General features: G+C 34.1%; 3 protein-coding genes and 1 non-coding gene across 5 annotated transcripts; 1 reads left to right on the top strand and 3 right to left on the bottom strand.

The window, feature by feature from the left end:
* Positions 1–242: 242 nt before the first annotated feature.
* Positions 243–4,541, top strand: LOC108467489 (polyadenylate-binding protein RBP47B'-like). Of its 2 annotated transcripts, none has more exons than XM_017768116.2 (8): positions 243–473; positions 1,475–1,958; positions 2,474–2,550; positions 2,619–2,749; positions 3,023–3,119; positions 3,413–3,571; positions 3,972–4,063; positions 4,158–4,541. In XM_017768116.2, the coding sequence occupies exons 1-8, from the start codon at positions 330–332 to the stop codon at positions 4,246–4,248; spliced, it is 1,275 nt and encodes a 424-aa protein (XP_017623605.1). In that variant the 5' UTR covers positions 243–329; the 3' UTR covers positions 4,249–4,541. The 2 variants fall into 2 exon arrangements, with proteins under 2 accessions (XP_017623605.1, XP_017623604.1); XM_017768115.2 differs by having other exon boundaries at positions 2,471–2,550.
* Positions 4,542–5,244: 703 nt separating this feature from the next.
* LOC108470201 (origin of replication complex subunit 1B-like) lies at positions 5,245–12,606 on the bottom strand. The gene is made up of 16 exons (XM_017771469.2): positions 11,247–12,606; positions 11,021–11,156; positions 10,009–10,158; positions 9,767–9,907; positions 9,529–9,680; positions 9,349–9,448; positions 9,088–9,210; positions 8,827–8,988; positions 8,662–8,719; positions 8,379–8,557; positions 8,126–8,237; positions 7,344–7,414; positions 6,993–7,088; positions 6,643–6,719; positions 6,103–6,186; positions 5,245–5,554 (listed from the first exon to the last, which is right to left on the bottom strand). The coding sequence occupies exons 1-16, from the start codon at positions 12,569–12,571 to the stop codon at positions 5,491–5,493; spliced, it is 3,030 nt and encodes a 1,009-aa protein (XP_017626958.1). The 5' UTR covers positions 12,572–12,606; the 3' UTR covers positions 5,245–5,490.
* On the bottom strand, positions 10,021–10,098 carry LOC128279876 (small nucleolar RNA snoR28). Its single transcript, XR_008270068.1, has one exon. It is a non-coding gene; the product is annotated as a small nucleolar RNA snoR28 (small nucleolar RNA).
* Positions 12,607–13,766: 1,160 nt separating the features above from the next.
* Positions 13,767–22,406, bottom strand: LOC108470086 (uncharacterized). Its single transcript, XM_017771294.2, has 12 exons — positions 21,908–22,406; positions 21,270–21,337; positions 20,437–20,520; positions 20,025–20,318; positions 18,895–19,034; positions 18,447–18,534; positions 18,103–18,285; positions 17,736–17,897; positions 16,505–16,698; positions 16,221–16,371; positions 15,108–15,273; positions 13,767–14,219 (listed from the first exon to the last, which is right to left on the bottom strand). The coding sequence occupies exons 1-12, from the start codon at positions 22,281–22,283 to the stop codon at positions 14,152–14,154; spliced, it is 1,974 nt and encodes a 657-aa protein (XP_017626783.1). The 5' UTR covers positions 22,284–22,406; the 3' UTR covers positions 13,767–14,151.
* Between the last annotated feature and the right edge of the window lie 1,966 nt (positions 22,407–24,372).

Here is a 24,372-nt window from a genome sequence, read left to right as displayed (position 1 = left end):
TTTATGCAGACAGTGTGAATAGAGAAGGCCATACAACAATGATTTTAACAAACCAGTGACTTAAATGAAAACTTTTGAATAATTCAGTAACCATTTTGTAACTTTTTGAAGTTGAATGACCAAAATGTAACTTATTAATAGTTTAGTGACCTTTGGCTGTAGTTTACCCTAAAATAAACCATTCAAGTTTAATTGGACCGGGCCCGAATCGACCCTTCAAAACCTCTGTTCCAAGTCCAAACGCAAAGCTTTTATTTATTTATTTTTGTATTCGAATTGGGGGGAGATTTGTGGAAAATTCGTAAAAGAGCGAAGAGTTTCTTCAAAGAATGGCAACCGTAGCAGCGCCACAGCACCACCACCACCACCACCATCCGGCGTCGCTAGAGGAAGTCCGTACGCTTTGGATAGGAGACCTCCAGTTTTGGGTCGACGAGTCCTACCTCAACTCTTGCTTTGCTCATACCGGCGAGGTTCCCATACTTTTCTCTCTCACTCTTACTTTATATATAATACATAAAATTTATGTATGCTATCCATAATATTTATGGTTTTATGTCTTTCGGGGATTGGAATAGATTTGGGTGTTCATCGTTGCTTAATTTGATTTGAATACTGTACATCGTTGTGGGAACTTTTATGTAATGTACTTCGTTGCTTAATTTTGGGTGTTCATCGTTGCTTAATTTGATTTGAAATCCTAATTCGCTAGGGATAGTCTTCTCACTTGAACATAAAACGTTTTATTGAATTTATATGTATAGTTTTTGTGTTTATATAAATACATAATTTCAAATATATAATTTCTGAAGTTTGTGAATTATTTGTTTTAATGATTTTATGGTAAACTATAGGCTAATGGGGATAATAGTTTTACTGAAACGGAGTGCTAGTGTTCCCTGTTTCGGAACATGTGTAACAATTTGAAAATGGCAAGGGAGATGGCAATTTCTGGTAACAAAGCTTTTATGTTTTTTTTTTTTTTAAATAAATCTATACGATCTATATAAACAAGGATGTTGATGTTGGTGAAGTATTAAGTTTTACCATGTTATTTGAAATTATCCTTTTCCACATAGTTTTAATAGAAAAATTATTACTTGAAAGTATATCCTATAAGAACTCGAGTTCTATATCGAATTCTGTCAAATTACTATCAAATGAGTAGGGTTTATGGTGTATAAAAGCAATTTTGTACGTGTGTATATATATATATATATAGTTGTTTAGACCTCCCTTGTGTGCATTCCAATTGTTGATTCAAGCAAATGATCAAACTTGTGAAAGCTCCGGTGATTTTTCAAGCATTGGTTGCAAACATTCACATATTTTGGTAAATTTAAAGGTCGGGTAGTATTCAATTTTATCATATGCTAAAGCTTGATAAAGTACTCTTTTATTGTTTAACTAAAATGTTGTAGAGTTTTATTTGATGTTACATTTGAAATGAGCCATTGTTTCCTAATCTCTGCAGTTAGTCTCGATAAAAATTATACGCAACAAGATCACTGGACTGCCTGAGGGTTATGGATTTGTGGAGTTTGTTTCTCATGCAGCAGCGGAAAGGATATTGCAGACTTACAATGGGACACCAATGCCTGGAACTGAACAAATGTTCAGGTTAAATTGGGCTTCATTTGGTGCAGGAGAAAGACATAATGATCCTGGCCCCGATCATTCTATTTTTGTAGGAGATTTGGCGCCTGATGTTACAGATTATCTATTGCAAGAGACCTTTCGAGCTCATTATCCATCTGTTAGAGGTGCCAAGGTTGTGACTGATCCAAATACCGGACGCTCAAAGGGATATGGATTTGTTAAATTTTCAGATGAGACTGAGAGAAACCGTGCTATGACTGAGATGAATGGTGTCTATTGCTCAACTAGAGCTATGCGCATTAGTGCAGCAACACCAAAGAAGACCACTGGTTTTCAGCAGCAATATGCTGTGGCTAAAGGTCTTATTCCTTTCATTAACTTTGACCTAAAGAAATCCCCAGCCAGATTAATTTATGTATTTCCCATCCTCCAAAATTATGTGCTTATTTTTTATCCATTGCTTTCATGTGGCTGCCCTCTGCTTGAATGTCCTATCCTTTGTTGCCATTTGAAAACAAAGTTGCATAACAAAAAAGAGACAGAACTTGATAAACTTATCGACTTTTAGAATTGGTATTTGGTTCCTTTTCTTCTAAGGTGGGCTTGATGAAGCAGTAAAGAAAGGAAGTAATATTATTTCAAACACCTTGTAAATCACACCCCTGATATTGTACCTGTTTACAATTGAGTCTCCTTGCAGCTTTCTTGCCAGTTCCATGGCGATTTAAGATTTTTTTTTCATATTCTCCTTGTTTGTTAGTTTAGACGAGACGTGAGCATGACGTAATATCAAACACGGTACTTAATTATGCTGGAACTTGAATATCTGTACTTGAAAATTTCTAAAATGAATTTATCCACGGTTTTTCAGCAGCTGTATATCCAGCTCTTGCATACACAGCAACAACCATGCCGGTGCTTCCACCAGATAATGACCAAACGAATACCACTGTAAGTGAGGCATACAAAGTTGTTTCAGATTATTTCTTTCTTATTGACTAACCATCCTTCCTTTGCAGATTTTTGTTGGCAACTTGGATCTAAATGTCACCGAAGAGGTATTGAAGCAATTTTTCTTGCCATTAGGAGAAATTGTGTGTGTCAAGATTCCTGCCACCAAAGGATGCGGTTATGTACAGTTCGCGAACAGGTAAAGAACAAGTGAAAAAAATGATTACGCTAGTGACTTCTTGAAGTGTTTTCCACTTGGTAGTTGGTAGTTTTCAAAGGGTGGGTCTCCACTTCATATATAGCTGACCTGTCAATGTTCTATTTCTCCTTTGACAAGATTTGGCGGACGAATATAAATGAGTTAGCTGTAGAAATAGTCATGTTCAACTGCCTTCTTTTCCTCTTATCACCTCTTCCCTTTATCCAATCTAATGCCTAATGTTTTTAACATTTTATTTTTTTCTGTCTGCAGGAATTCTGCTGAAGAAGCCATACGGAGGATGCAGGGGCAAATGATTGGTCAACAAGTTGTCCAAATTACTTGGGGTAGGATCCCAACAGCAAATCAGGTGGTGTTTCTCATATATCAAATTCACACTGCGATCAAGTTATATGGCTAACTGGTTTTAAAATTTTCATGTCCCAAAACATAAATTTTGGTTTGAAATGAAAATGGAAGAAATGCTGTTATTTTTTTTGTTAAAAATAGGATGAAATGGACAGCGGATAAATTCATGTAGTAAAAGCTCAATTGTTGTCATGCATGCATGCATGCATGTATGTATGACATATGTATGTGCTGGATCTTCTTATGGGTAGTTAACCTACTTTGCTTGACAATATTTGGCATTACTTATTTTAGGACCTACCTGGTAGCTGGGGCGCACAAATAGATCCTAATCAGTGGAATGCTTATTACGGTTATGGACAAGGCTATGATGCTTACTCGTACGGGGCTACCCAGGATCCCTCTCTCTATGCGTATGGTGCATATGCCGGATATGCACAATATCCTCAACAGGCAAGTGATCTAGGCCTATCAGCATAGCATTGCATCTAAAATATATTGTTTGTCACATAAAATGTGATATCTCTTTAGATCTTTAGAAACAATTTTGCATTGTAGGTTACTACACTTTCAATCATTGTTCTCTGAGTTTGTCCATGTCGGTAATTACATTAGGAATGAGCACTGCTTTATTTATGATATGACATCGTTCAAAATTTTTTCTTTTTTCTTTGACAATCAAGAGACTTTTTCCATTTACATTACCGAGAAGCTTTGTAAGCATATAACGTGACTTGCCAATACTGAATCCGAATTAGGAACTTTCTTCAGCTATCTACTTTTCTAATTCCGAACTTAGAGATGTTACTATAGTTTGAACGAAACATTAGTCTGCTTACAATGAATTTTACAGGTTGGAGGTTCTCAAGAAATGGCAGCTATGGCTGGTGCTGTAGAACAAAGGGAGGAACCATATGATCCGTTGGCAACACCCGATGTCGATAAGTAAGGTTTCTCACCCCTAGTTCTGTAATAAATTGTGGGTTGAAAATTGTTTCCTGGATAATTAATTTCAAGTCCATGATTTTCATTGCTATAGGTTAAATGCTACCTACCTCTCTGTTCATGGAAGTGCCATATTAGGCAGGCCCTTATGGCAGAGAACTTCCTCTATCACGCCACGAGCTTAACCATCAACTTTCCCGCTGTTGTTCTTGGGTTTAGTTGGTTGAATCTTCCCACAAGAGGTAAAAAGAGGAAATGAAAGCTTGATGTTTTTCTTCTTACATATATGATACAATTGTTGTGTGCCCTTAGGAATGAATATTATTGACACATAATTTTGATTGTAGCTTTATTTTATATTCTGTTTAGCATTATTGCAGTGTTGGTAGATATAAGCTAATCTTTGCATGGTTGCACACAAGTTATTGTTGATTGAAGTTGGTGTTTTTTTCTTATAGAAAACGTATTAATGTTGTAATGGTTGTACCATCCATTTTCGGTTTAAGAAGAATCATAAAAAGGGAAAAAGTTATAAGCAAATGATAATAGAAATATAAAAATAAAAATTTAAATTAATTTAAATGATTCAAACAGTTTTTTTTACTCGAGTCAATGGATTTTTCATTGGTTGGATTAGCTTTATGTCAATTCAATCTTTTTTGGGTTAAATTGGTTTAATTTGATTGGTCTAACTCGATTTTGACAATAATAAAAAGGAAAAAAAAACCTGATGCTGAAATTAAAAATAATATCAAATTTTAAAATAAGAATCTAGAGCATGAAGCGGGATGATTTAGAAAAAACCTATCCCACCTCGGAATAATTTATTAAAATATCATTTTCTTTTAAGAAAAACTTATTCCGCCTCAAAATATCGTTTCCTTTGTTCAGCTCAAAATGCAATTAAAATATCCTATTATCAATTACAACTAAATTATATCAATTAATTTTTAATCAAAATCATTATAAAGAATAATTTAGTTTAAGCTAAATCAGTTCAACTAGTTAACTAATCCACATAATTTTTACATGTCAAATCAACTTAAAATATCCAAATTTAACTCAAAATAAAGAATGAAACCAAGTTTTTACCAAATAAATAAGCAATTCAAACAAATTTCAGTTTATCTAAATCAAGCTTTTAAAAGAAACAAATTCAAACCAAAATTTGAACCTCAGAATTGTCCAAACCATTTTCAGAATGTATATATAAATAACAATTAGAAAAATGTTTCAGTTCATATCAGCATTTTTCGTAATGAAAAGTAACAATGCCTCAAATTGGAACAATCTCCTCTTCCAAAGATCATAAGCTAAAGCATTGCAAGGACTGTGATTTAAATATAAGGAGGATCTTATAATGAAAATTGGTTCAAAACCTGTAGCTATATGTTTAAGAATTGAAATATAATTGCAGGCTTGTAGAATCATAAGTACTTGGCCAACCATGGCAGATCCTTGCTATCTTTCAGTGCAAAAGCAACATCATCACTGCCACATAACAAAACGAAATTGGGCTTAGGTGACAGGCCGTTATTTGGTCATGCAATGTCTGTAAACATTGTCAAAAACTAACTGATGATACGCTAACCGGTTGTCGAAACAGGATGAAATTGCATCAGATTATGAGGAATAACAAGAGATGCAAATTAGTAAGCCACTTGCTAGAATGACAGTATGCATATTCAGTTTAAATACTTCATCCAGGATATTTTGGCTAAAGGTAAGCACTTCCGTATTATAGAACTACGAAGTCGAGCATTAAAATGGCCAATGAATTTGGTTGTGGGAAAGATATCCTTCCTATTGTAAGTACAATCATGTCTAACTATCTAAAAGAAAATACTAGTGATTTGTTTTAACAGTCTTCCTGTGGCGCCTGTGGCTTAACGCTCAAGTAAATAATAACCCCACCATCAAATAATGTTGAGTTGCAGGTTCAAAATGTAGGAAAGATATAATTTGGAATTTTTTCAATGATATTTGATATCAGGAACATGGTCTAATTCCTTTTCATGAAAGTTTGCTAGAGAACTAACCTGGGAAAATTGAGCTGCAACTTCTGCACCCTGTGCCTATCACCGGCTTCACACAGAATAATTCTGCATTCTCCGAGTTTGCAGCTGCCATAAAGAAAAAGGGATTAAATATACATATATGTGTATTTACATATATATATGTGCATGTGTGTGTGTAAGACTTCAGCGCACAGATTAAGCCATTCTTTATCTTAGTTATTGCAAAACAGTTGGTACGTGTATTCGACCAAATTCATCAACAAGCTTGCTTGTGTTGTTAATGGTGGCAAGAGAAACAAAATCATGGTAACTATTAGGGTTAGAAACAGGCTGCTAAAGCGAATCGTAAATGGTTGCATCAGTCTTCCTAAACAAAACCTTAAATGCCGTGGCTTACATCATCAATGCTTAATACTTCCTCAAGTATCCCAGAGATAGATATGGAAGTACAAATATTGTCAGGCTAGTCACAGATGTTACAATATAAAGCTACCATTTTATAAACAAAAATACAAACCATATCTCTCTATGTGCCTTAAGAAGTCAATAGAAGATGCTTACCCAACTTTCAGAAGTGTGTCCCAACCAGGAAATGCTTCTCCATTGCTTGTGCAGAGACATGAAAATGTCATTGCCAACTGCAATATGGAGAAAATTCTCTCAGAAATTTGCAAAAATAGAACTTAACCGTTGATCAACTAAGAACAGTGACAGCAGATCAACAGAATTAATGCTAAACCAGCTAGCTATATATACAAACAGTTAGATATGCTGGAGGGTTGAAATTAATGATACTTGCTATATACTTGAGGAATGGAAGCTTCTAGTATCAAAGTAAGGTGTAAAGATATAGAACTACAATATACCAGCACATAAAAACATCACAGGATAAATAAGCTTTAGCAATGGACCTTTTCAAATGTGGTTTCCCCCATCCCTGTTTTGTAGAGCTCATAAACCATTGCAGTTAAGAAGATTTTACTCAGTTTAGAACAGCTTTTCATTACCTGCAAAGAAATATGATTTTAAGTTATTTCATAATGATATAAAAACAGTGATGGTATCCATGAATAGAACTTAGAATCTCTAAACACTATCTATAACATATATAAATCCACGACGAGTTTGGAAAAAATTTTGAACAGCTTTTCATTACCTCTGTTGTTATATTATTGATTTTGCTATTTTAAATATTTTTTGGACGAGAAACAAAAAGATAACTAAAATTGCAATTTGCAGATGTACAAGTAACTCCAACTTACTTGGACATGAGGTGCCTGGAACATTTCCTGAATGGCCGCATCGACATCAGCCATAGTAACAACGTCTTTCACTGGAGAATAGCAAAACATATATTTATTTATTAATCAGATCCACAGCTGTGATAATGCTACTTATGAACTGACATGTAAGCTAAGGGTAAATTTAGTCATTCATCTAGAACAAAAGTTGTGCAGCTGCAAGAGTAGCAGAGTATGCTACCAATAAGGCAGAAAAATTCATGTAAATATTGAGCAGTAAAAACACCATGATGGTTAAAGGCTAATAGATTTTGCATAAAACGTTCACATATGGTTCTGTAAGTCTAGAAAGATAAACTATCATCTTTTCATAAATATTAGAATCTGAAAACAGTATAATGAAATTTGCTAATAAATTTTTACATGCCAAGATAAATCTGAAGGTTTCAATTCTCACTACCACCACAGTTCTATGGGATAATTCTTATTTCTATAACCTAGTGACAAAGAACAAATTCGACACTCCAAAGATTTTCTGGTGCTATCAAAATAACTATGTCCACAATCTATCTTCTAACCATTACAAAGCAAAATCATAGGTGATGCCTCAAAGGCTGTGAATTTACCTATAGTTGTAAATAAAGCTGGTACTTGACCATTAAATATTATTTTCATATGCCATTATATGACTCTTCATATGATTAACTGTAAAATAATCATGTTTGTATGCATGTGTAATAAGTATCCAACACCACAGCAATGGCTTTACATTACAGTTCTAATCTTTCTAGAAAGCTTATTACCTGTAGAAGAATTCACACTTGAGATTTGGTTCTTCATATTATAATCTGCAATTTCTGCTGCACGCCTGCATATCTCTAGGGCACGGCGTGCATCCCCTGAAATGGCTGCTACCTAAAATATACATGTAAACTTTAACATCAAACTTACACAAGTACAATATGATTAACGGAAATAATATTTTTGGAATCAATTTTAGTAGATGAAAATAAAGAATGAAATCCAACTTTCATGGGAAAACATATGGGGACTAACCTTTCTTGAAGCAAATTCTACTGCTTGCTTTTCAAACGCATCAATTCCTTTCAAACGACTTGATATAATTTCCTGTAGCTGCTGATAATTGTAGGGACCAAAACAGAGTCTTTGAATACCCATTCGGCTTGAAATGCGAGGAAGTAACTTCTCTGGAAGATCCATTGTATTTGCTATTCCTGAATTCAGAGATCAACAATTCATATTGAATTTTTATTCTTGTCATCACCACTGTTATTGGTATAGGCCATAGTTTCAAATGCTGAAATAAGAAAAACTGTACCTATCACAATTAACTTGGAATGAGGCTTAGTAGGCCAGTCAAGAATGTTGTATAGTACCTGTAATTGAGAGAAATGCATGGTTATGAAGCAGCAACCTTTTTCAATTAAAATTAATATAAACAGAAAAGGAACTGTTAGCTTGCATCATAAGCTGCACAAATTACCGATTGGTTTCTGGTTACAAGAAGATCGAGTTCATCAATAAGTAGAATACAAGGTCGGTCATCGCCCTTAGCAATTTTCTTTCCATCTGAAAACCGTTCATTCAGTAATTGCAGAGCCTTTTTCCAACTAACCCTATGTCCAGTTAAGGCTTCATATATGACCTATAAGAATATAGCATTTAAATATAAAAAAGGCAACCATCAAAACATTTGTATTAAGATGAAACCATATAACTTCACAGTTAGTATATTTTATATTACTGTGTAAATATTCTCTGGTGCAGCCAACTTTAGACCATTAACCTCCACAAAACAGTAAGGTCTTATGCTTCCTGCATCAACTTCTGACTTTATGTTCCTCATTACTGCCAATACACTCATTGTCTGCAAATTCATGTGGGGGAAAAAAGAAGAAAAGACCAAATAAGCCTCTGATTTAAATAAGCTTCAACAGCAAATCCTATCAGCAAATTTGGAATGAAAAGAGGGAAAATTCTATATGCACAAAGGCATGAGCTATACTTTGCCTGTTCCAGGAACACCATGAATATAAAGGCAACGCCCAAGGCACTGATCATCACATATGGCTCCTTTTACAAAAGTTGTTATCTCCTCCATTTCTCTGCACCATAACATATTTTCTATTCAATGTATAATAAGAACAGTAAAAATAGAACAAGATAGCTAACAAGTTTCACATACTTATTCCTACAAGGTAACGACTTTGGTAATGTTGCCAACAAAAGTGTTGCTTTTGCCCTTTCCAGCTCAGTCTGCTTGTGGCACCTCACATGCTCTGGGATCATTTTTGTCCCTACTTTTTGAATACCAAAGAAACGGCCCTTCCGAGAGTTCTGTATCAATCAAATAGTTTTCTAAGAATCTTGGCAGCTGCCAAACACAAAGTTAAGAAAATGAAATAACTAGAAAATATCCCTACTGCAGCCAATTGATGAGTTGTGGATGGTCTAGCATGTGCATTCCTTTCATTTTCCTCTTCATATTCCATATCTTCATCTGTATCGGAGTCATCTTCCTTGCAAGAATTCCAGTCTTCATCACCATTAGCACATTCACCATCCTACAAACAGAAAAGATACGAATTAATTTCAACAGAATACTGACTCCATTTTAGTAAAGAAAAAGCCACTTTAATGAAAATTCAGATTTTTGACTGCTTACTTCATCATTATCAATCTCAGCTAGACGCTTGAAACTGTGCCATTGAATATCATATTCATATTCACACAGGAAAACATCATCCCCTTGATCATTGGCCTTGGCGTATTCTTTGGGGCTCATGACATTACAATGCCTAATGATGGATTCCATCTGTAGTGCCAAATGTTAGAAACTTTAATTTAACAAACTCCTTAGCAAGGTTTTAAGAATCATTCAGTTTTCAGTTAGCTGGAAAAAAAAATCCTAGAGAGAAGCCTAAGAAGAGGATGATCCCATTGAATTAATTAAGATGTAGAACCCTGCAATGAGAAACCTCTTCAATGCTTTCATTTTATGTTTCCCTCTATCTTATTTAGCGAACTGTTCAAATCTTAAACCATAGGCAATTTATTTGATGAATGACCAAAACTAATTGGTATGGCTGCTATCTTATCTGTTGAGGCAATTTAGTACGAGAGAAATCTAGGAGCTGGGTTGAATAATAAGTCTTTAGCAGAAGTCATAGACCTAACTCAACTAATTCCTTGTGTCAAGGTGACTAAACTGGAAATTGGACTGGTCCTATCATATATAAGGACAGAATTTCATACTTGATTTTGGAAGTTTGATTCCTTGGGTTTGTCAAATTCTAGTTTTACTATTAAGGCAGCTAAGAATATACAACATTGCCATACATAGTAGAGGATGACCTTTTTTTTGTGGATATTAACACATATGCTTCTTATCTGCTTTGAAGCAACAACATCTAAACCTTATTGGTAACCAAAATAAGATTATAAGAAGCATGTATATTGATTGAAACACGACTGCAACTCTAAAGTCATACTCAAGTAAGAAATTTCATCAAGAACAAAAGAAAAAGGTAGTGATCATTTTTCCTATCATATAAGTAAAAGGAAATTCCCAAAAGACATCAAACCATCCACACCTTCCCACATATACAATCATAGATGAACATTTCTACTCTAATAATAAATTAACATTGACAATTCAAACAGATGTTATCCATGACCTCTATGTCAGCAAAATCATTTGTCCGATAAAGCTCCCTTTTCAAATTATGAGGTTGTCTCCCACTTGCAGTCTCTTCTGGTATAATATACCAACGTCCACGGAACCAATAGCTACCATCAACTTCTTTCCACAAACTGCAAACTCCGACAGAAAAAAAATCAACCTGTTTTTATGACAGACATGAATAACCATAAAGATAAAATGCAACATGTTTGTAAACAAACCTCTCAATACGGGCAGCCCATAAATCACTGGCAAGCAGCTTTTCCCTTAAAGTCCTAACCCGCTTCTTCCCCTCAGGAGGCTTCGGAAACTCGACATCTTTGCCTAATTTCCGAGCCTGGCAAAACCCACAAACCCAATCACCATCAGGAACCTCTTTCAATGGCGGCGTCAAGCACTTCAAGTGAAATCCACCTAGACAATCATCACACTCGATCATCACACCCCTCCCTACCTTGAAGCAAACTCTACACTCCTCCATTTCAGGAACCTCATCATCTGAGCTCGCGTCCTCCCTTCTCTTCACGTACACATCATCTCCCACCTCAAACTCACCCCCATCATACACCACTTTCTTATAATAAACCCGCTTCCTCCCCTTCTTCTCCTCCTTATTTACCTTCTTCAAACTCCTCGTCGCCATAGCTCTAGTTACCGCTCTTTTCTCTCCCCCCTTCTTCCTCTTCTTACTCTCCAACGCCTGAGGTGACACCGGAAAAAACGTAGCGTCACCCAATTTACCCAAATCTGGGATTTCCATTTCCTCCTCACTAAGCTTACATCTCAAGCTTTTCCGCGTCTTTACACTCTCCTCGTTTCTCAATCCCTTTTTTCTCTTCTCCGGTGACACAACGTCACCATTCCCCTCACCCAATTTACCCAGATCTTCGTTGAGCTTACATTTAGGGCTTTTTCCCATCTTTACACTCCCCTCCTCACTCAATCCCTTTTTCCTCTTCTTACTCTCCAACGCCTCAGGCGACACCGGACAAAACGCATCCTCAACCTCACCATTCCCTTCACCCACTTTACCCATTTCTGGGATTTCCCTATCCTCCTCATTGAACTTACATTTCAGGGTTCTCGGCGTCCTTACACTCGATCCCTTTCGATTATTCCCAGAGCACTTCCCAATTCCATCCAAAGCTTCCAAAGCTTTTCGAGGCGTGCTTAGATCTAGCATTTCATCTACTGTTTTTGAAGTGAAAAGTTGAAGAGATCGACGTGAAGATCTACGAAGGGGAAGTTGTGGGGTTTGAGGGGATAGATGAATCGAAGGAGTGGATGATTGTGATTTGACATTATTAGGGGATTGCTTGGGTTTTTTGGGGGATTGAAATTGCTTTCTAGGAGTTTCTGTTGGCATTTTTGTGTATTGTTGTTTAGTGAAGGTGACAAAATTGGTGGCGATTTTCGATTTTTTTTTCAGGGTTTTGCAGATGGGGAGAGGACGATGGGTGGTTTTTAGAGGGTAAGTGAATTGGCGGGAAACGTTGTCTTTCCCTCCCATTTTTGTATTCCCCTTTTGGTCGTTGAAACGGTGCATTTTGCCTAGTCGGCTTTGCTTTGGAGATTCCGTTTTGAGTTGTATATTATTATTACTTTTAGAATTTATTATTATTATTATTAGTTATTATTATTATTATTATTATTATTACCATCTATTTATCTATACTCTCAATAAATTTTAAATTTTAATTAGTTTTGTTGTATTTTGACTATTTCAGTGTATAGATAAATATATGGTAATAAAATAATACTGAACTAGCAGAGTTTTTTCTTTCTTTGGCTAGTATTTTTAAAATTTCCTTGTTTTAGAGTTACCCCATAAGTAGATAAAAATATTTCAAAAACTTCTCAAGTTAAATTTAGTTAGATCACTCATATGGATAAGATTTAATTACTAGGTGACAGCTGTCGTATTCGACCGGGTTTTTTCAAATTTTTAACTATCTTTTATAGCTTTTAATATTATTTTACAAAATTTTAAATTTTTTCATAAATATGTTAAAAGAAAACAAGAATTTCAGCATTTTAATATAAAACATTTATGTCCACATAATAAAAATTAAAATTAATATAAAACTTAGAATTAATTATATATTAACTAAAATATAAAATTCAATTCAGTTTCAATAATCTCAATTTTAAACTTACATTTTATAAATTATCCAAACATCTTAGATTTGATTTTAAATTTTAATTATTTCAGACAATCATAATTATTTCACTTATCTTTTTTTTTTTTTAGATAAATTTTAATAGTTGTAATAGCCAGTGAGTTTTTTACGTGGGGAGCTCAAAACCATCCATTTCTTACTTTTTTAGTCTCCCTACTAATAAATCCAACCGATATTATCTTTCAAAAAATTCATAATAAATTATTTATAAATGATGGATTTAATTATATTGATTGAACATTAGTTTAGTTCTATACGCTTTTTTTTTTTGTAAAAAATCACACGACTTATATTATTTAATCAATTTTGTATTTCACAATATTCACAAACAAATATAAATAAAAATAAAAATTCAGACCATAACCAAGACACTCACTAATAGATCTTATTTTAACAATAATCGACTTAACAAAAAAAAATAAAAAAGAGAAGGAAAAACAAACAAAAGAACTCCTGTTGTTTGGTAACCACAAAGCCTTGACCAAATCTGAAATCAAACCATATAAGGCTCCAAAGTATCCCGATTGTTGTTTTTTCATCCATAAAACTTGAACTTAAGACTTTACTTAAAAATGATTGAGCTGCTTGTTACGCTATTAACTGTCGCATTCTTTCGTAATGAAATCTACGCAAAATAGTGAATAATGTATGGCAACAAAGCTAACTCATGAAAACAATAACAATTGACCACCACAATCTCATAATCACTTAGCTTTTAAAATATTGTTTATATAAGATTTACAACAAAATCTGGATGTAAATACCTGAGGGTATTCAGCTCTGCTTTCAAGTTTGGAGACTCATGAGGGAGTTGAGAGTATCTCTTATTGCTGCCATAGAGGCAAACGGATTTAGATGCCCTCCGATAACTTCTTCAAACAAAGCTCTCGAATAGATTGAAGGAAAACCCTGTTTATGTTTGAGAGGAAGAATATAATACACCGGCTCATGTTGTTAACGCTACGTTTCCTTCACGTGGAGAGAGATTCGATCTTGTTCTTGTTGCGGCCTTACCTGAAAACCATTCGAGGAAAGTGGGTTGAATCTGTTAGTTTCGTGATGACCTTGATAAGAAAGATACAGTATTTCAACTCTGTTATATGAACCAAAAGCAGGATCAACCAAATATTTTCATCAATTAATAGAAATCTTCTCGGTGAAACCAGATCGAAGAATTTAGGCTTTGAAAGAAACACATCGGCGTAAATATACCTAGCTTACAACTACAAGATGATAAAATCCACAAAAAACAGCATAATCCATCTAAAATATTGAACAATTATTAAATAGTTTAAGAATTTGGTTATCAAGAAACTGTTGATCATGGAGCAGAAACGAAAACAATCAGACTTGTTGCCAGTTTCCGCTGTAAAATAATGACCTCGTTACTGGCTAGATGTCAATAATGGCTTCTTGAACCGAGATTAGTCAGACCTACAACCTGGTTTTAAGAGTGCCTATGACCGGATTAGGTTTTTAACATATAGAGGTTCCTTTATGGACTCAACCAATCACTAAGGGCCTGGTCTGGGATGGGAAAAAGAATGCTCAAAGAGTTGGAGCCCTTCTTAAAATCAGCTTTTCAGCTATAAGTGAGTCCTCTGGGCAAGGCTTTCTAGGCTCATCAAATATAAGACTCGTAATAAAGCAAGGGAAGTCTACGAAGGCATGCAGGTGACAAAATCGGTCAAAGATATTGTCAAAGATATGAGCAAATGCGTGAAATACTATGCCAGCAGCTACCATTGTGCCACCAGCCCATGGTCAAACGTGCACAGCGTAGAAATGGCCATTGTGAGAAAACACAATGGTGCAAGAAGGTAATTTAGCAAGCTATGTTGATAAATCATTTAGTCACACATAACCAAACACATCATCACCGTTAATGATAAGAGAACTGACCTTCGTCTTTTTCCACTTTTCTTCTACTTCGCCAAAGAAGTCGGATAGGAGTACCAGCGAACCCAGCATCTGAGCGAAGTTGCTTCTCCATATAACGTCGGTAGGTCTCCGGGAATAGTTTTGCATCATTAACGAAGAAAACAAATGTAGGTGGCCTAATAGCTGCCTGCAAAAGGAGAGATTATTGGATACAAAGTGTCACATAAACTACATTATTCGAGTTAAAGATTTAGAACTGCAGAAGAAAAGAATTGCTCCATCAAGAAAGGGCATGCTAAACCGAAGTCCAGGGCACAAGAAGTGTCCCTAGGATGTGCTATAGGTGATTAATTGCTATGAACCAAACAGAAAGAGGAATACGACAAGTGCATCTTCATCTATGTGCTTTTCCCATATTTAATTATATATACTACAAGTGGTTTAGACTTTATATTATATTTAATACTAAATAAATAAGAACTAGAATTTGGAAAGGAAGAACAACATTTCTAAAAGACCAATTCCCCAATAGTAATGTATAAACGAAGATAGCACTTGCACACAAAGCTGCTTATTGTGATTAACAAACAGGTGCGGTCCTTGCAAACAACTGATAACAGCCAAAACATATGGAAATTATACAGACTAAGCTCCGTTTAAAGAATGAAGATTTCAGTCTCTTGAAACGTTGAAAGGTTCATTTGCACAAACAAATAATAGGCTATCTCATGTTGGCAGCTCCCTAGCATAGAAATGGGCGGCAAAATATTCATATCTAACAGCAGCTAGAAATCAGTTTCAAACAACTTAACAAAAAATCCCATGGCATTATGGTTAATGGATGGTTCAATATGATGTAAGACTGAAATGAAATAGTTTCAAATGTTGTCACCAAGAAGAAAAGCCGAGAAAGTGGAAGTTTCTGATAAGGAAATGGTGGCAGACGAAGAGAAGATTCAGGAAAAGAATAGGTTTGGAAATGAAGCAGCTAGCTTTAGGAAAGAATGAACTGCAAAACAGGTCAAATTTGAAGAAGGTGAATCGGCCTTTATAAACATATACAGATAACAACAGAACAATCCCAATAAATAGCACCATGATATAATTGATTATTTTGCTAAGTAACAAAAATACCTGAGTGCAATAATAAACACGTCCTCTCTTGCCACCTCGTGTCCTAGGAGGGGGTTTGAATGCTATTGCTTCCCGAATCACTTGATTCAATATTGCCGTGCTAAGTCTTCTTGCTCTCTCCTTTTCAACTGTGCTAGCTGCAACAATTACCCTGAATCCAAAAATAAAATTAGTGCAAAAAAGATAGGACATAATGGTTAATAATATGGTCTTACAACATCTTAACAACTCATAAACTCAGTTGTAACAATAAAATGATAAGATATGGCAGGTCAAACACATACTTTTCAACACTCTGACCGGTGATTGCAGTAGAATAAACAATGGGAGCCCAATCAAGCATGCGCATCTTCTCTCTAACATCTTGCTCGTAGTATGTTGCAGTTTGCTGGTTTTTATTTGGTATTGTATCCCATTTGTTTACAACAATCAGACAACCCTTTCCTTCTTTCTCTATTCTCTCAGCAATTCTAGTATCCTAGAACAACAAGACAAAATAACACAACCGTTAACAAAATAATCAAAAGGACAATTAGGGGGCAAAAATTCATCAGATTAACAGGTCAAGACACATACCTTGTTTTATTATAGAAATATCAATAAGTTCATATGAAAAATATCTCAAAGTTTGGTTACCACTAAATTTACTTCGTACTGAACTTCCTAAATCAATATTATATTCAATCAACTAATAGACAAACAATTCAATTATTTATAGAAAGATTTGAAGATAAAAAAAATGGAAAAAGCATCCAAAAAGGAGCAAGAATTTCAAATCCAAGCCCATATATTGTATTCTTTTTTTCATTTTTGCATTTTTCCCCTTTTGTAAACCTTCAGTAAGAATCCATCAACCTTAATCTTTGAATTAGGAAAGGCTAGTTAGGATTATATTAGTGAATATAGCAGGGGTTGTACCAAAAATGAGAAGATGCACAACGATTGACTCAAATACAAAAACAGAGTATATTCCATGGTCTTCCTTGGACTTTTTGCTGAAAATTCAAAACTTCCAATTGTCACCAAGGATTGGTGGCAGTATAAATCACTAGACCTTTACCAAGAACTTTCATTTTCAAGAATCAAAGTAAGGCAGCAGCAGCAACCACAAAAATATTATTTTCCAGTACATATATCACTGATTTGTTAATTTCCACTTTCTTCCAAGGAGAAGTCAATGATTATAGGACTAATTGGATCTTGCTTACGCTTGAATTGTTTATTGAGGAAATCAAAGCTCATGTGTGCAATTGTTGCATTGATTTGCCAGTCATTACCATTAAATGGATGACATTAATTTTCATAAGATCTCTAAATTGTTACATCTAAATCAACTTGGTATAACTTGATTTACCAAATACAAAAATCTGTCATCATATTGCCATTCTATATGTTCAAGCACCGCTTAACACTGCAATATGGTTAACACCATATGCTGATAAAGGAGGACAGACCAAGCATCTTGAATCCATAATATTAGTAACGCCATTTGTCTAGAAATCACCGATAGAGTACCTGTTCAGTTATGCAAGCCATGGCCTCAATGACTAGAGCAACGACATCAGACCGACGGATGGCACGGAATGCTCTGTTCACTGATAAAGCCTCAGTGGTACTACCCGATGAAGCTACAGATGCCCTTCTTCTGATCCCGGCAGTATCAATAAGCCGGAACTTCTGCAAAATGATGACCTGCGTATTAAGTTTCAGAAAGAAACTGGAATTCAAAAGCAAACAGACCTCGGGACATTATTTTTCTTTTCTACTCATTCTTTATCACCGGTCCCTTCAAGCATAAAAAATTTGATCTCCCACTCATAGAAGCGGAACCAAGACATGCAGGCTATCAGCTGTAATAAAGGTATTTCTGAACTAAAGAAACCTGGCGATCAGGTCCAACAAATTCTGTATCAATTGCATCACGAGTGGTACCACTGATGGGGCTCACAATTGTTCTATCCTCCCCAAGCAAAGAATTTAGAATGCTGCTTTTACCAACATTTGGTCGACCAACAATTGCAATCGAGGGGACATAATTCTCTTCCTCGTCCATATTTTCTATATCCTACAATACAATCAAGAAGCCACGTGCTTAGCAGAGAAAGCAATTGAGATTATCATTAAGAAATATAAAAATTAAGAACAGTTCCACAAAGGAAATGGAAAAGTTGAGCACAAGAAATTAAACGGAACTGTTAACAAAGAGAAATCATAAAGCCAAATTACCTCAGTCTTTTTAAGTCCTGAACAAACAAGATCAAGAAGCTCCCCAGTTCCAGTCCCAGATAAAGCAGAAATAGGAATCGGAGAGAACCTGGTTTTATGGTTGAACGAATTCATCAAAAGTTAAGCAGAAGTGAAATAAAATAACAGCTTTCCTAGGTCTACCAAAAATAAAAAGAGATAACTTGAGATAATAAACCTCTCCAAATAAAAAGCAATAGTCACCAACCAAATCTTTTTTCTCAGTGGTAAAAGTAGAAAGAAAGAGGAAAATTGGAAGTGGCATGAGGTTGAGGGAGAGAAAGAGAAAGGCAGAGACAGAGCTACTCCAGTAACATCAGAGCTAAGTTTTTAATGCCATGCAAACTGTAAGCTACACTCAACGCATAGCCAATAAGCATTAAGTATTGAAAACCAAAAAAATCTCAGCAAAACAGAACTTAAGAATTACCCCAATGACCAAAACTCTGATGCTTGCATGACTCCTTTCCGTGGAGATTCACACTTATTCACTGCAAGGACAATATATTTACTTGAGTAGCTCTTTCGAAGCCAGTCTGCAATCTCCACATCAGCTGCCGTTAGACCAGCCTGTTCAGTATCATACAAACAAGAACTTGGCAAGTTGAACTATTCAAAAGATATAGAATAATGTATAGTTGGTTTCATTTCATATAACTGAAACAGATTGCCGCCAAGATAAACAATTATCAAGGTAGATAAAATATCCATTAAGTTATCCACCATACTGATGCATAATTTTCCTAGATTTTGATTCCCAAGTTTTTCCCTTCTAAAAGCATCTAATCCTCACAGACAGGCAGCCAGCTCTCAAGACTATTTCTTCATAGTTTCTTCAAATTTTAGTTAAGAAATTTTCTTTTATTTTGCACATATATATAACATAAAAGAAAAACAGTATAGCTACTTGCACTCAGGTCAATGCTTAGGACCTTCCTTGCCTATGCCAGAAGAGATGGAGCAAACATGTAAAAGTTTACAATTCTTTGGCTAGGAAAACAAAGCCATAGTGCCTTTTTTATGTGACAATTCAAACAAATTGGCAGTTGGAAAGCCCAACTTCAGTATAAGTCTATGAGAAACTATAACCTTATATGTAAAAACGCTACATAACAAACTTCAATTCTCCAATTTCCTAGTCACCTTCAGTGTCTAGTTAAGTTCCTTGATGCCAGCAAGCACTCAAGGCAATACATGATTCAACTTAAATGTTTATTCACTGTCTTGTTACTTTCAAAACATTTTCTAAATAATTATTTAGCCACTCAGTTACTCCAACAACTTGGAACGTTTTCAATGGTCAGTGATTTTATTTCATTAGATTGCAATTTTAAGTAAATTTTAGAATAAAATACTATCATTCCTTTTTCCATTCAGCTTAAAAGAGATCCTAAATCTCTTTCTTTCTTTCTTTCTTTTTTAATAAATCCAAAACTCAATCAAACATTCACAAGTAACATGATTCAAATGTGCTAGATAAACTTTCTCGACCTTTTGTATTATTAGGTCAAAGTTCCAAAAGGAAACAATGATGGCCAACGTAAGAAACAGGAAGTGTACCTGCCCATCTACAAGGAATATAATGACAGATGCTTCTTCAACAGCTGCAGTAGCTTGCCGTTCAATCATAGAAGGCATCCTTGCAACAGCTGCCTCTCTAGAGAGTAATGAAATCCCATCCATGCCAATGGTTGTTGAAATAGCCAAGTCTTCCATTACATTAGCCTGTGACTTTGACACATTTATAACTCCTCCAGTATCAACCACCACAAATTCATGATCACCCCAGAAAGATCTACCATACAATCGATCCCGGGTAACCCCAGGTTCATCCACCACAATCGCCCTGTTTCCCTGTAAACAAAATTCATGAAAGAGTGACATTTTTGACAATCTAAAAGCATACACTTAATCACACATTGCCGATCATTTGGTCACTCATAAGAATTAAAGAAATATTTGTGGACTATACCCCCACAAGGCGATTAAATAATGCTGATTTCCCAACATTTGGCCTTCCAACTATTGTGACTTTTGGAAGAAGATGGTCAGGAATCTGCAAAAGGATTTAAAATTTTCGGTCAGTAGTAACAAAATTTCTAGTATATCTTAAAAAGGAGAGTCCCCATTTACATCCTAAAAGATATTTATTGAACTACATCACAATAATCATTGGTTCAAAAAGCTATTTGTAAATTTAAGTATTTAACAGACATTTCAAAAATGAAACAGAAGTTCATATGCCTACGCTCTCAGCTTTTCAATATGTTTCCGCCATACATATTTCCAATCTTTCAAAATTTTAAGCTACGGCATCACATAGCTCTCAAAAAATATGAAACTGGTATAAGGCACATAGATAACACAGAGCAGCTAAAAACAGCCATGAAATATCTCAGCTTGCAAAAACAGTTAAAAAGCAACAGACTGGTACAACAATATTCTTTCAAGTAATGTTAAAACAGAAACAAACCAATAAAACCCTCGCACCAGTATTAAAGCATTGACAATATGTACATCATCATAAAATGGAATTCCAACCTAGAACACAAATTTTGCCATGCTGCAAATGTTTTTTCTAAGCACTGAATTTCCAAAGAGCTTTAAAACAATACACTATCAAGTAAAGAAGACGCAACACACTGTGACAAAATAGAAAGAACAAGAAAAATGAAGCAAAGATAATCAGTTCTCTCTTGCAAGTTACAATCATATGGTTTCAAGTCACCCCTTCAGAAACTAATTAGCACGGTAATCATCATAATCGGGAGACAACAATAACCAAAGATAGTACGCTTTACTTACAGTTTTGGTTGCACCTTTACGCCTCTTCTGCTTTCCTTTAAACCCCTTAAGATCATCTGTCTCGTCCTCTGAGAAAAATATATATAACAATAATATAATTTTGGGAAGAATTAAAAATAACAAGCAGTCAAACACAATTACGTGAGAACAGTTGTTATAATTTAACTTCTGACTTAATATTTAACCAAATAAAACACCTTATTTAGCAACTTTTCGAAAATAAATAAATAAATAAAAGTCAAGATATATGTTGTCAGGGCTCGTACTTTTTTTATTTAAAACTTCTAATCCAATAATTGTCAAATTTTACTTACTCCTATATATGCTCACTGAGTTCCTAATAATTTGCTTACTGATTTCGTGATAATTTACATGCTCTGCTCATTAGTTCATAATAATTTGCTTCTGAAATTACTATATGATTAGATAAATATATTGATATTTAGATCGTCAAAATTTTGACAGAAAATAAATACTATTGCACTAGGATTCTTAAATCGAAAAGAAAGAGAGAGAGAGAGAGAGAGGATTTATTTCTTTAATTCAGTGACTGAATCTCAATTTTGATTAAAGGTTAGGCACAATACAAAAAAGGCCAATGAGAAAGGGAAAAAAAGGAGTAACGAGAGGTAAATTACCAATGGTTAATTGGCGAGATAAGGAAGTCGAATAGCTACGAACGGCATCTTTGGCTTCGGATTCAAGTGCTTCCAAGTCCAAATCATCGTCCTCATAAAATTCTTCTTCGTCTGCCTCCTCCTCCTCCTCCTCCCCCGCCGCCGCAGCTTCTTCTTCTTCGTCGTCTAGAAAACCTATGAATCCGTCGGAGTGAGGAGGCGGAGAAGTGGCAGAGGTGCAGCGGCAGAGAAACGGAGAAGGGAGGGAGGAAACCGGCGGAGGAGAGAAATTAGAACGAATAGGGCGAAGAGGAAGAGAGGAAAGTGTGGAAATGGGAGAAAGGAGAGTGACTGATTTAGCGAAAGGGAGGGATTGGATACTACAAAAACATGCCATTTTTCTTCTTTCGAGCTGTTTCAGAACTTTCAGAGTGTTCAAAAAAAAAAAACGAAACTTCAGGGGAGGGAGGTTTGGCTTTGGCGGTTGAGACTTTACAGAGGTTTATCCTTTCTCCCGGTTTAATTCCACCAGACATCCTAAACTATAAACTTCATTTTCAATTGGTCCCTAAATTTCGAAACATTCTAATTAAATCCTAAACTATCAATATTATATCAATCAGGTCCTTCCATTATTAAAATCATTAATTTAACTATTAAATGACACATAAAATCTTATGTGACTAAAATGAATTTTTCAAAGAAAAGTAAAATAAAATTAAAAACTAAAAATAAAGTAAAACCGAAAAAAATAGAGAATAAACGATAACTTTTTAAAAGCTTCAAAACTTTTAAATCAATAATTTTACAACATTCATATTCAAAATATTTATTTTTCTTTATTTTTTTCATTTTAAATTATGTCATATGAGATTTGACGTTTAATTTAACAATTAAGTTAACGATTCTAATAACGAAATGACTTTATTGAGATATCACCGGTAATTTGAGTCAAAATTTAATTTTAGTCTCTCTTTTCTACTAAAATTAGAGGTTTAATATTTAATCAATATAATTTGATATAATTTAGTCCTTTATTTTAAAATATTGTTGATAATAATTTGAGAAATAGCTAAAAAACCATGTCTCTTACGGAATAAGTTATATTATTATTAGAATTTTTTTATCTTTTGTATAAATTTAATAAAATTCACATACCATAAGATTTGAGCCTAATACATGATAATATTTAAACCAAAATTTTATTTGATTTATGCGTAAAATTTTAATAAATATATATTTTTAAAACCATTCACATCATGGTATGCTATAATCTAGTATTTAATGATATTATTAGTTGTTGCTATCAAAGTGACGACATATGAATTTTTTTTACAATTATTCGACCACAGGCAGAATGAAAAATCTAATAAATTGTTCAACTAATAATAATTTTGCATTTGATCATGCAAATAGGGGGAAATCATAAAGTTAAAATTTCTTGTTTAAATAATTTTATTATGTATTCTGATTATATCGACTATTTTTTACACGAACTACCTATAAGCCTTTCCAACCCATATATACAGAAGGATAATATGTTTCTACGTACTCGAATCTATATCTCTTCTGCATTGATAACAATACCTATATCAATCTAGCTAAATAAAAGCTAATCAATCCTATTTTATCCATGATAAATTTGCACTAACTCAAGTGAAAATTTAATCAAATACATTGGACAATAATAAATTTATATAACAATTGAATACTGAAAATAACTCTTTATAAAAAAATAGTATTAATTTGAATTAAAAAAATTAAATTATTTTAAATTGAGATTAAAATATTAAATTATATCTATTAAATGATAAAAAATTGACGCTAAATTCGGCACTTCTTTCTCTTATATTAAAAGAATAATTAAAATATGACTAAATAAACCAAAATCATAACCTTTTAAAATGCGCCAAAAGTTTGAAAAATAAAATGGGAGGTGATTTATTTTATTTTAAAATAAAAATGTTTAGCTTTATCTTTAAACCCACAAACCTTTCTCGTCCATTATAAACTTGTCCTCTTCCAAAAAAAAAAATACATTTTTATATGTTTCATCTAATTTTATTTTTGTGTTGAACGAAAAAAAAACTTCTAATTCATTATTATGTTATCTTAAATTCAAGTTTCGTCGTACATGAATTTAAATTCATCTTTATAAATTTTATATAAAAATACAAAAAAGTCAGAATATGCCATTTCTCCTTGAACTTTGTCAAATTTTAAATTTAAATCTATGATTAAAATTTATCAAAATTTTAATTTGGAAATTTTTTGACATAGTCAAGTTGGAATTTTAATTGATCAATTTTAATAAAAAATACTTACGATTTTTATAAAAAATTCCTCATTGATAGGTAAAAATAATTACCTTAATGATTGGGATTTTGAATTTGAGAAAGTAAATGGATTACATTTTAACTTTAAAAGTAAAGAGAACAAACCTCAAATTCTTTACAAGTCTATAGACTAACATCACATTTTAACCA

This window comes from Gossypium arboreum, chromosome 8 (genome assembly GCF_025698485.1).
Source record: "Gossypium arboreum isolate Shixiya-1 chromosome 8, ASM2569848v2, whole genome shotgun sequence".
NCBI lineage: Eukaryota > Viridiplantae > Streptophyta > Magnoliopsida > Malvales > Malvaceae > Gossypium > Gossypium arboreum.
The sequence above is the reverse complement of the archived record's forward strand: the minus strand, read 5'-3'. Positions and strand labels throughout refer to the sequence as shown.